At 47.2% G+C, this 13,192-nt stretch overlaps 1 protein-coding gene across 9 annotated transcripts in view; it reads right to left on the reverse strand.

Annotated features, from left to right (window-relative positions):
• The window catches only part of TANC1 (tetratricopeptide repeat, ankyrin repeat and coiled-coil containing 1), a 212,151-nt gene that overhangs the window by 19,013 nt on the left and 179,946 nt on the right, over positions 1 to 13,192 (reverse strand). For all 9 annotated transcript variants that reach the window (XM_081141752.1, XM_081141748.1, XM_081141751.1 and 6 more), the window contains 2 exons: positions 11,394 to 11,579; positions 8,585 to 8,663 (listed from right to left, as the gene is read on the reverse strand). In XM_081141752.1, coding sequence (XP_080997878.1) covers positions 8,585 to 8,663; positions 11,394 to 11,579 — 265 coding nt within the window. The remainder of the gene's footprint in view (positions 1 to 8,584; positions 8,664 to 11,393; positions 11,580 to 13,192) is intronic.

A 13,192-nucleotide genomic window follows, 5' to 3' on the forward strand; every position in this document is an offset into this window, starting at 1 on the left:
TCGACTTTCTAACAACTGTCTTTTGAAGTTGTGACAGCAGAGGGTGACCAGGGTCTGTGTCTGGCTTTGCTGCTACTTGTGTCTAGGCTGAGCTGTCACACGGGATGGGGGGGGACCTGAGAGAGGCCCCAAAGTCCTGACTGAATGAAGGTAGGTCCCCCACTTCTGCCACCAAAAAGCCAGGCAACACCCCCTCCTCCACCCTCTAGGAACAGGGCTGAGATTTATAAAAAGCGAATCCTACAGCCTCACTTTGCCAGGCATTTCCTTCCATCGCTGAGGGAGGGAGGGCTTCTGTCAGATAGAACAAACTTCCCTAGAGCTATAAATTCCTCAGCTCCACAAAGACCCCGCAGTCATTTGATCTAACCCTCAACAATGTGAAGCACACAATGAAACACAATGCAGACTGCTCTTCCTGAAAAATGCCCTGGCCTTGGGAGACAACCCGAGAAGCCTGGGCACCCCCAGCCTAGCTCCATGGAGCCCGGGCCGGAGGGGCACGGCCACGGCCACTCTGGGCCTCTAGGACAGGAAGCCGGCACGCCCGCATGCTCCCCAAGGCCCGCAGCCCTCGTCTGGAACACCTTCCTTATTGTCCTGACCCTTCCTGGCTCTCCTCCGGCAGAAGTCTCCCAGGAGGGCCCGCAGGGGCAGCCGGAAGGCCAGGCTGGGGTCGAGGAGAGGGAGGCTGGGTTACAAAGCAAAAGGCAGCAACCAAGCAGCACACAGAAAACATGCTGCCTCCCCCACCGACTGCATCAGCCCATTTCCCACTGAGCTCCCTGGGGGAGGTGAAAAGAAGGCAGGGGTCAAATCTGAGGAACCAGGACACTCCTGACATGTTCCCAGTTCAAGTGTAAAACCACACTGTCAGTCTCCGCGTGTGGGTTAAGGATTACACATGAGCCACAAATATCCAAGGAATTCTTTAAAGGAATAAAACGTGCAATTGCCACTAAACAGGACTTCGCGTGTGACCAAAATTATTTTCTAGTCTCCATATTTGTACAGTAACTGCAGAGTAACTAAGGCTCTAGCACTTAAACATTTCAATACTATATCAAGACCAAACGCATAGCTTAAATAACTACCATGTGACAATGATAATTAATTAATATTAACGATCACCTTATCACAACCCTGGCAGTATAGTACATCTGCTGAACACTAACAACTGCTGAGCTCTGGGCAAAATACTTGGGTGAATTCTCATTTCGCCTCAACAAGGATCCTTTGAATTAGATGATTAGATCCATTTTATTGAGGTGAAGGAAGCGAGCCACAAGAATCACATCATGTGCTCCAAATCAGTGTCAGTCAGGAATTAAACCCAAGCAGCTGAACAGGGAGCCATCCTATCAAAATAGGAAGATCCAGGCACATGGCCATGCTATCAAAATAGGAAGATCCAGGCACATTTTAACAATAGACTATGACACTGTAATGTGCTTCCTGTGTGATGCTTCATGGAATTAACTCATGAATTCATTTAATACACAGCTAACTTCTGCAGGGCAAGTACCACTCATCAGGTTTAACTGATGATGAAAATAATGCCCAGAGATGTTAAACGACTTGCCTAAGGTCACACAGCTCGTGGGAGGCAGGGACAGGATTGGAAAAGTTCTTAACTCCTACGCTGTTGCCTCCGGACACTGCCTCTAAAACTGTCCAACTAATCATATAACCCATAAATGTGGTTTTAGATCAAGAGTGCAAGAAAACACTTTTCTTCGCTGAAGAACTATTAAGCTTTCTCCCACGGACAATGAGGATAGCCCACAATGACCGTGTTCCCTCTAACCCTGGACACTGGCCTCCCAACGCCAAAACCGTAGCGAAGCCCCGTGAACATTCAGGCCCGATGGCAGGCATGTGTGGCTGCTCCGCGTGTCCTATTCCTGACTTTACTTTCCCCTATTCTTATATGTACCATTTCAAATAAGCCTCTTCAAATCCTTTGAGGAATCGTGTGTGCTATAAATAATGTAAATTCAATTTAAAAACAATTTCCTAAAATGTGGATGACATAAATCACATTTCATACAGACTTTGTTCTAAAAATCTCTCAGAAGATCGAAGCTCTGAGCAGCTGTCACTTCCGAAGGGTGCTGAGAGCGCTCACATGTTTGATAGATCCTCTTACACACCAAGTTATTTAAAGCACGTGTAATGTGCTGCTCTCCCCTCTCCTTAAAGGGCTGAGCATGTGTGCTGAGGAGCAGTGATGAGCAGGTCACCGCGCGGGGTGCCCCCGTGAAAAGGGGGCGTTTTCACATAACCACTTTATAAAAGCTCACATCCGGTCTCCAAAAAGCAAAAGCAAGCAAGAAAAAATCCAAATATCGTTTCAATAAGAATTTGAAAGAGTTGCTTATGGTTCTTCTGTGGCATGCGGATGAGCCATCTGCAGTCCCAGGAGTGACTGACTGGCAGACCACGCAACAGCGCGCGCAGGCAGGGGGGCGCTAAGCTACCGCGATGGAGATGAGTACAAGTTTTTATGTTGAAAGCAGGAGTTTGTTTTTTAAAGATGAGTACGAAGGAACCACTCACCAGAATGGTGACTCTATGTACAGAAACAGCAACATGGTAAAGGTGTGAACAGAGGTCTCGTAAGGTCCAGTCATTTGCACCTGAGACACACTCAGTTTAAACACAACACGCCCCACTCCTTGCCCCTCTCCTGCCTGCAGGGCAGGGACACGCAGGTCAACGGGTTTCTGCTGTCCTCCCAGCAGACAGGAGTGGTCTCCAGAACACACCTAGATCAGGGGTCAGCCAGAGCAGGAAGGGCACAGGGTGTGGACAAACCCAGCGCGCTTAGTGCTCACCCCCAAGTCACCTCTACTGTTAGGTTGACCCCCATGCCCCTCACCCTTTTTCCAGAGCCTGGGCTCCCCTTCCCCCAGTGTCCCATCTTACCCCACTTTGTCCTTCCTCTTACAGGACTCTGAGTTATCCCACCCCACCCCCTTCCTCTCAGGGTCCTGAACTACCCCTCTCCCAAACTCTCCGGGTTCGTGTTACTGTAACATTTCCCTACCCTTCCAAAGTCCTGGGTTATCCCTCTCAGGTTAACCATCTAGGATCCTGGATTCCCCCACCCTATCTTGCTCGGGCTGTCACCTCCCTCACACCCTCTGGGGTCCTAGGTTATCCCTCCTTTCAATTTTTACACCAAGGAAAATCAAGAACCTCTACCTCTGTTTGGACTGACAGAAACCTGGATTCCCACTAATCTTTCTGTGCTTTCCTAAAACAAACCCGAGCAGAGGAAGGAATGCCTTGACAAGTATTTTCCAACAACAGTGTGGATGAGATGCTCAGGAATTCCAAAAAACCAAATACCAAGTCACTCAGCTTTTCTCCACAAGATACATTCAGCAAATTCCGTAACACAAATTCTCCACATGCCCCAGCAAGCAGTGGACAAACGCTTTTCCTTCCAGTCTTTCCTCTGAATCTCAGCTCTGGATGTGCATACATACGTGAACGCCAAATTCCTCTCTCCAAAAAAAAGTTAGGTAAAGTTCAAATGAGCCAAGGGTCATCTCTAACCCAGCCACAGGGCATCCTGTCCCCTGGGGGCATGCACTGCGCTCTGGGGCAGCCTCCGTGATAAACTCAGTCATCACGGCAGCCGAGGCCACCTGCCATTCAGAACTGAAGGGCACCTCTCCTCCAGGGGTACAGGCTGAGCCACAGAGTGGAAATTAAAACAGTTCTGTGGAGAAAAGAGTGAAACTCGTAAAACATCAAGGAGGAAATACAACTATATTTCATGGCCCAGTAAGGAAACAGGTGTGAGGACCCTCTCCCCAAGGTCTGGCCTGGAGGGGGCCCCACCCCAGCTGCTAGGCCTCAGACTCAAGTTCCAGGGGTGGCCAGGGCGTGGCCAGAATTCTGTCTAGAATTAGAAATAGTGAACTGTGATAAGCATACATGCTGAACTGAACTGCTTCAAAGGGCTACAAAAATGGAGGGCTATGCAGCTAAGCAATATGTTCAATTTACAGAGGTCAAAATACAGCCCTTCGTAGAAGTAAGGGCAAATAAGGTGTTTTTAACAGCTTTGGCAATAAAAAAATCCCATAGTATTTACAATGACTAAACTTCTTTGGAAAGTATTTGCCAACTAAAGTATTTTACCAACTAAAACAGCATGGACAGCATAAAGGGACACTTCACATGAAGTATTTCAGCCATCCATCTAATTACGTCTGCTGGAGCATCCCCTTTCAGAAGTGAGGAGAGGGCCAATGGGCAGGGGCCAATGCGAGCAGGGGGCCAATGGGCAGGGCAGCAATCTATCCCTGTGTGAAGCCTGGGACTCCAGGTCTGTTCGTAGACCAGAGATAAAGCAGTGAGAAGGATTTCCAAGGGACACATGTGGGAACACAGGCCATCCTGGGGATGCAGTCAGGCTGGTGGTGCAGGGAGGGAGATGTTATGAACTCAAAGCTAGGTGGGGCTGCCATAGGCCATCTGGTCCTGTGCCTACACTGTGTCTGGTTGCTAATACCTGTGTTCCCAAAGATGCAATCCAGCACCCAACGACACGGTGTGCGTGACATCGGTGACTAGGACAAGTTTCTAAGCCAGTCTGGGATCCAGCAGGACATGACCTGCACTCAGACAGACACAAAGAAACCAGAAGACTGGGTCCTTATGAGGAGCAGGTATGGGGCTCCTTACCCCTCCCCCTCAAACAACAAGAGTTCTCCCAAATTATTCTGCAAAGTGAATGTCGCCTACCCTAAAAATTATATGGCTTTGTTTTCTATGCACCCACTTGTCCACTGAGTTAACACCTATGTGACAAGCAGCAGATGAGGCTGGTGGCTACCAGGCTGGACAGCACAGGTAGACAACACCTCCACCATCCCAGAAAATTCTACTGAACACTTGACTGGACACAGTTGCCATCCACACAGGTAAGTGCAGGAGACATGGCAATTTCTCCCCTCCTGAAGCCCACAATTTGGGGAAAACAGCCTTTTATCAAATAAGCAACAATAAAACAATGAAATTTGTAAGTGACAAGTGCTGTGAAGGGAACTGCTAAGTGATCTACAGGAGTAAGAGTAGGGAAGGCTTTGCTTACAAGACAGGCATTATTTGCACATAAACTGGCAAATGCTGAAATAAAAGGGCCTCTGTACCTTTGCGAAGAGCTAGAAGTTCTGACCAGACACACAGACAGCAGACTCACAGTCGTGAGAGTTGCCTGGAGTTTGGAAACACAGTTCTTTCTTACAATTCACAACAGCATGAGGTCACCAGGTAAGCATCTAGCTTCTGATCATTTCAGGCTGGGCTAATTCACATCAAACACTGACATGGAAATAGCAGCTCTGTTTGGTCAGGACTTCATTGGAGCCAGACTTACTTGTCATGGCTGTGGAATGCCTGAGACAGAGATCACACAAGCATCTGATGGGCTCTTGTCATGTTCCAGGCTGCCCAGAAACCAGGAGACTGAGACCGTCTGACCAAGTCCGTGAATGTCCCGGAGCAAAGGGCCTAGGTAGCTGCAGGGCAGAGCTGCTATGCGGGAGACCCACCTGCAAGGCCAGTCCTCAGCAGCTCTGTCAGGCTTGCATAAAGTTATACAAGGGTTCGCAAATAACAAACTGCAGTATTCATACAGAGCCTCCAGTTCTGTCACCTTCCCACACTCCAGATAGAGTCACACTCAGGATGCTACACTCGAGCTGTGGCTGGAGACAGATAAGCCCCATTCTAGAGTGTCTGAGACACAAATCACCACTGACCACACCCAGGAACGAGGGCGAAACAGAACCAGTAAGTGAAACAATGGCTTTCACTTCCAAGGGTCCCCAGGAACGAGAAGCAGTGCACAGAGCAGCGCAGCCCGTTGGGGCTGGGGAGCCGCAGGAGCTGCCTGGTGAGAATGAGCACTGTGAGCTGGCCACCGCTCTCGCTCGCCCTCTCCAGGGGGCATGCGGGCCCGGGGAACATGGACCCTCTGTGGCCGAATCCCAAGCACGTACCTCATGATCTGGGCAATACCCCAAATTTGCAGATGCTCTCTCATTTAAAATGTCCTCTGCAAGATTTCAAAGTACAACTGTTTTTTGATGACCACAGACATGGAAATTAGGAGGATTTGGAGTAGCAGATAATGGTAGTCATTTTTGAAGGAACACAGGAAAAATGGTGGTCATTTTTGAAGGAACACCAGATAGGAAATGCAGAGAAGGCAAGATTGATTTTATTGACATGCAGTCCACAAAGAGCCCCCCGAGGGCCCCTCTAAACCTAAGAAATAGTGCTTAACTTTTTCTTGGTGTAATAAAAAAAAATTCCTTCAAACTCTTAGCTGATGAAATTTACCCTTGAAGCCTGCTGAGGAAGGGTGTGAACTACTTCCCAGGCTGCAAAGTGGTCTGCAGGGTGTGCTTCCGAAGGGTGGAGCTGAACTGTGATTCACTTTTTCAGTAAGACTGAATCAGCCTAGCAGATTCGCAAGGGGGCAAGGGGATCCTGACATTCAGGATGGGTCATCAAGAGACACAACAGACCACTCACTCACACAGGGTCCTCACATGCAGCCCTTCTCTGGATTTTTCTTCCAGAAAGAAAAGTCATCTTCAGTATTAAAGGCTGGAGATTCCCCTGTAAGCTCAGTGTGCGCTGTTAACTACCACTAGCACTAGCCTCCATCGCCACCATGAGCACCTCTCATTAGGGGTCACCACAAGCTGGACACTGCAAACAGCTTTCACAGTGGTTCTCTATTTGTCCTGAAGTCATGAGTCACCTCACACAACTTGGGATGCTTGTTAACACCTTGCTGACCAGCTATTTCAAACCAGAACTCGCCGGTGCGGCTGGCTACTTTTCCGTTGTGACCTGTCAGCAAGGTGTTTAAAATTACTTAAATTAATGTAAGTGCAGACAAGGAGTTATCTTGTGACCAGTCAGCAATGTTTGGACACAGAAACACGTGTATACTAGTGACTGGAGAAACGAGTAGACCTACTGAATCAGGATTCCAGGGGATTTTTTTTTTTTTTTTTTTAACATATCTTTATTGATTTCAGAGAGAAGAAGGGAGAGGGAGAGAGAGAGAAACATCAGTGATGAGAGTCATTGATAGGTTGCCTCCTGCACTCCCCGACTGGGGATTGAGCTCGAAACTCGGGCATGTGCCCTGACCAGGAATTGAACCCCAATCGCCTGGATCCTAGGTTGACGCTCAACTGCTGAGCCACGCCTTGCTGGGCAAGGGATCGTAATATTAGGTACACTGGGACATGATTCCTTATCTTCACCACAATCCTGAAGAGTAGATAATGTTTACCTCATTTGATCAGGAGGCAGAGTAACTTGTCCAAACCTGCTACACCAGGCAAAGGAAAGGAGGGATTGGACCCTCTGGCTGAGCACAGAACAAGGTCACGCACTATCCTACTCTAATGCCCACAAAACAACATGAACATGGACGGAAACTTTTATTAATCTATGGAGCAGCCTATACCATTTAAATGCGTGCGGGAAAGACACCATAAAGAGTTAAGGGCAATATTTAAATCCACACACATTTAGCCCCAAGCATAATCCAACCCTGTTTGGGGTCCTGTAGTCTCCCTGGAGCCAGAGGCCAGGCCACCTCTTCCTGAGGCACCACAGCAGGCAGTGAAGTCACGCAGGGTGGCAGCCCCCAAGGGAGAGCATCAGAGGCCCTGCAGTGCAGGCCTGCAGCTCACCCCCACCCCCAAACTCTGAGGCTTTTAAGTCTGAGTCAGCTGATAAACACTACACACTACCATTTGGCTGGTTAGGAAATAATTCAAAGGCATTTAGCAATAAATCTGCACAAGAGAAATGGGAGCCATGCACACTATGTCCACATACAGCACACAGACTGGGCACACATTTTAAACACCCTTGGTTACATCAAGTCAACAACAACTCATAACTCACAGTCCTACATTTCTAATACCAATTCAGTCCAATGGAAAACTTCAAAGCAGCATTATCCATATTAACCCAACAGGTAAGCAAATCAGATCTTCATTAAGTTCCACTCACCATGGGCTTCCTTCCCATGCCACAGTTCAACACACATACCCCCCCCCCCCCGCCCCATGGAAATGGACTTGGTAGCCTGTATTCAGTATTTAAGCAGGCCCCCGAGGCCCGAGTGCTGCTCTCATTCCACAGGAAAGGCCACAGCCTTTCTTGCAGAACACCTTTGATTCACCTGGACCCGGGCTGGAAGCTCCTGCCCTGCTCCCAGGAGACCAGGTTGGTGAGGATGCGGGAACACCTTGTTCAGGTCTTTCTGGCTGACATTCGTCAGGTGTAGCATTTCTAGCTGACATTCATCAGATTAACAGGAACTGCTGGTCTAATTCCAAATGATTCCAATTTTATATGCTTCTAGCAAAGCTTTACTACTCATCTGGGAAGTTTTAAAAGCGAGAAGCTTTGAATGATAAAGTAACAAGAGGACAATACGCATCCCGAGTCATCCTTTCAGACAATTAGGCCAAAACGGGGGCAGAAACATCAGGCTGGCCCAGACTGGAAGCAGTGCAGCCATAATTACCCGTTTCTCCCCACAGCGTGTCGGTGCCATTGACGTCTATTTCATGTTCCTTTTCCAGTCCCAGCAAGCACTCGACCACCTGTCAGAAGTGGAAAGGTGATTCAGTGAGTTCTCGCAGCCATATGTGCTTATTATACCCCATGTATCAAAGGAGAGAGTCTGTTGTTTTTTAACCATGATTATCTCATGCTGCACAAGGAGAGAAAATATAATGAAAACCGTTTTCAAGCATAATTCATATGCTATTCACACTTTCACTTTGAGAAGAATAAAAAAAAAACAAACCTGCAGTGAATTTCAGCAACATTGTTCAGGATTACCAGGTACTCAGAATTTTAATGAATTCCAACATGACCCAAATATGCCAGCCTAATCAACGAAGGACACAGGATATCACACAAAGTGCAGCTTCTGCATAAATCCCGCGAAGATGGTGAATCCATTTTCACAAGGAAAGAAAACAAGGCAGTGTACATCTTTTCAATAGAATTAGTACTGCCCAAATGATTTTTATGTTGACAACGTTATTACTTTTTTCTGTACGGCCACCTCCCCATCAAAGAGCAGGCTGGGTCACAGGTGTGGAGGCAGAATGCTGGCTCGTGGGGAATCGGAAGGATCTGAGCCCCAAACAGGAGCAGTGTTCACCTTGTGCAAAGCAGCAGCAGGAGAGGACGGCAGAGCCATTTTCCTGTCTCCCAGGCTGTACCCATTGCAGTAGGCTGAACAATAGCCTCCAAATATGTCCACATCTTTGTCCCAAAAACATGGGAATGTTACCTTATATGGCAAGGGGGAATGTGCAGATGTGATTATAAATCTTGAAATGGGACGATGACCCTGAATTACCCAGGTGCATATCTCATATAAACCTGACATAATCACAGCTGTCCTCTAAGAGGGACAGGAAAAACATGTCAGAGGAAGGAGGAGATGGGACAGAAGCATAGGTTAAAGTGATGCACTTTGAAGACAGAGGAAGGGGCCACAAGCTAAGGAATACAGGTGGCTTCCAGAAACTAGAGAAAAGCTAAACACCATTCCCCTCTAGGGCCTCCAGAATGAACACTGGCTTCCTGACACCTTACCTTTAGCCTTCTGACCTCCAGGTCCATAAGAAAACAGGTGTGTGCTGTTTTAAGCCACTCAAGTCTGTGGTCACTTGTTACAGCAGCCTTAGCAAGCACATACACCCTTCGAGTTTCTTGGTGAATGAATCCTGCCCCTTCCCATGAAACTGTTACTGGCTGGGCTGAGGTTGCTTTTGCACAGCATTCCTCCTAGCCAGCTTTAAAACAAGTTGAGTTTATCATAAACCCATTATATACAACATTAAACATACTTTTATGAAAGTTTTTTTTTTTTAACATGAGTGTTTTTTCCCCAAACTAAAACATGTAAGTTGACTGGCATTGTTTCATATTTTTGTAAATCTCTCATATCTCTCTTAAGAGAGCTGCATCCTCTTATATGTTTCTGCATTCAACTTGATGCAATATATTCTGTTGAAGTATTGTATATGTGTATTTTTTAAAAATATGTTTTCATCGATTTCAGAGAGAAGGGAGAGGGAGAGAGAGCTACAAACATCAGTGATGAGAGAAAGTCACTGACTGGCTGCTTCCTGCACACCTTCTACTGGGGATTGAGCCCACAACCCAGGCATGTGCCCTGACCAGGAATCGAACCATAATCTCCTGGTTCATGGGTCAATGCTAAACCACTGAACCACGCCAGCTGGGCTGTATATGTGTATTTTTAACACATGTGCGTGCACATAGGTATGTCTGCCCTTGTGTTTTAAATGCCAAAAGTTATCCAGCTAGCCAGCTTTGTACCCAAATTTACCTTAAATCATTGTGGGGAAGATTCTTACCAAATACAGGAAACTGATTGCTTGAGGATCATACAGAGTGAGAAATACACAGAAGGGAGCTGGTAAAATATTATCAAATCCACAGACACACTAGTCAGGAGATGACAATTAAACCTTCAAACCAGGGAATACCAACGTCTACCAAAAAGAAGTGCTCTACTGATCTACTGCGGAGTTTTCCTTCAGTGCAGGAACTACGAATGGCAGGCATTTTTACAGGCTGGGGAGCATTCGGGTTCTATTTTTTAAAGCCTTCAAATACTCAAGGATGATTTTAGAATTAGGATTCCATGTGATTATTTTTAAAAGATCACAAGGACAGAAGAATGAACCAAAGTTCAGGGAAAAAGTAAGGCAGCAGGGTAAGAGGATAACAGTAGAAGAGGGAGGGAAGAGAGAAACAGACAAGGTAGCCCTGGTCGCATGTCTCAGTTGGTTGGAGCACCATCCCATAACCAAAAGGAGGTGGTTTCGATTCCTGGTCAGGGCACCATAACCAGGTTTCAGGGTGGGGGTGCAGGAGACAACTGATGACTGTTTCTCTCTTACATCAATGATTCTGTTTCTCTCTCCCTCTTTCTTCTCTCTAAGATCAATTTTTAAAAAAGAAATAGAGAAGGAAGAGCAGAAAATGAACATTATGAATATTACGAGGGCTCCATGTGAGGGAAGCCTGCCACCATCACGTGAGCACCCTTGCACACTTGACACTATAGGCTCTGGGCTTTCACTTCTGGGAAGGGTGTTATGCCAACACCCTTGACCACGGTGACACGTGGTCAAACCAACTGCTGTTTCTTGAAATCCTCATTTTTCTTCATTTCTTCCATGTGTTACATGCTAGCAACTCAGAAGAAGGTGACTGGCACAAGTACCCACCCTGCTGGACCACGAATCCAGTTTCCCAAGAAGGAACCACAGAGCCCCACTCACCGAGCTGTGGCCCATGCTGGCAGCCGCTGTCAATGCCTGCTGCAGGGCCTGGCTCTTTTTCAGCGTGCCTGGCTGGGGAGGACCTGCTGACCACTCGCAGGACAGCAGGTACTGCAGAATGTCACTGTGGCCCCTCAGTGCGCTGTGGACCAGTGCACACTGGCCTTTCTTATCCAAGTGGTCCAGCTGAAAGGCAGGAGAAGGAAAGGTCACCATTTATCATCACCTTTGCTCTGAGAATGTGGGTCCAACACAAATGCTACATGCAAACAGTATCCCACTGCATATGTACATGGGGTTCATGCTCCAATGTGTCTTTCTGGAGAACACAGAATCTTGTTGGAATTACTTCGACGTAATGAATATGCTGTGCCAGGTCTCAGGTTCCCTTTGTAGAACCAGCTACCACAGGACACCCTCCTCACTCCCTGACTCTCCAGCAAACAACTGGGAACTCCAAGTTCTCTGGGGAGCATGTGCGAGGACACAGACCAAAACCACAGCCAAAGCCCTGTGCTTACCAACTCCAGTCCCTTGAGTGGAACATTCTGAATCTGCTATGACAGGCGACATTCTGGGGAGCAGAGCAGTTCTGTAGTCACTAAGTGAGGTGAACCAGCCAAAGGGAGGGATCTGGAAAACTCAGCTCTGAACAAGTAAGGGCAGGAAGGGACTCCTGAGTGGTATCTGATTGGGGTAGGAGGCTGTGTGCAGGCAGGTGACCTGGGACATGTCCACATGTCAAGCATGGCTACAGAGCCGGGAAGGCCAGCTGAGTGCGGCGTACTTCCTAAAGGTCCACAGGCAGCAGGTCATTCCCTGTCTAAACTCGGGAACACTGGGCTGGGAGAGGAGCATAGGGTCCAGCCTCTTCTTGCTTGCAAAATTCCGGGGATGCTCTATATACCTACCCAGAGGCTTTGCAAGAGCCACCTATGTGACCCTTACTGCCATCCTACAGGTCTTTCAGCTGGGATAGGAGGGGCCTGCTGGTCTGCCGATAAAACTAAGTCGCCCTCTGGATGTGGAAGTGGAGGCGTGCTGAGTACATTAATGCGCCCACTGGGAATGTTTAACAGCAACATTTCTCTTCTTCCACAAGCTAAATTAAAGTTCATTCATCCCAAATGTTGTGTTTTTGAGAGAAATACCAAAAAGAGCTCCCACAGTTACTATAAGCCTGATGTCTTTTTGTTGAACCTCAAATATCCTAATTAATAAAGACAAACATCAGTGATTTATTTCTATTGTTATTCAAAAGCACATGCCCCTGCCCCCCTCCTCCAATGAAATGCTTATAGTAAACCTAGAGTTTGCTGTGCACTTGGCACTGTTCTTATTTAATTAACATTGATAGCCCTGGAGTAACTTATTAATAATGTTAACATATGGATTTATTTAATGCTTTCACAACAGCCCTGTGGTAGACACTGTTGCTATGCTCATGTTACAGATGGGAAGCCTGAGGCACATGCAGCCTCAACAACTTGCCCAACATCCTAACTGGCAGCTGGAGAAATGAGGACTCTGGGCTGTCTACCTCCTGGATCCATGTGCCCAAACACATGGCTTCTAAGACCCACAGAACTCATGTTATTGTTTAAAAAAAGGCATGAAAAGAAACGGGATAAGGAGAGGGGGAAAAAATCAAACATTTAAATCTTTCCAACCAATCAGTGCTGTTAAATTCTGTGATAAGTTCTAGATGAACATTTGCAGGCTTTTGCAAGGATGGCCTTATTCATACTGCTGGTGGCCAGGGATTTCCCTGGTACTTTCCTGCCCTTACTAAGCAGAGT

The sequence above is a fragment of the Miniopterus schreibersii genome (genome assembly GCF_964146895.1).
Source record: "Miniopterus schreibersii genome assembly, chromosome: 7".
Lineage (NCBI taxonomy): Eukaryota > Metazoa > Chordata > Mammalia > Chiroptera > Miniopteridae > Miniopterus > Miniopterus schreibersii.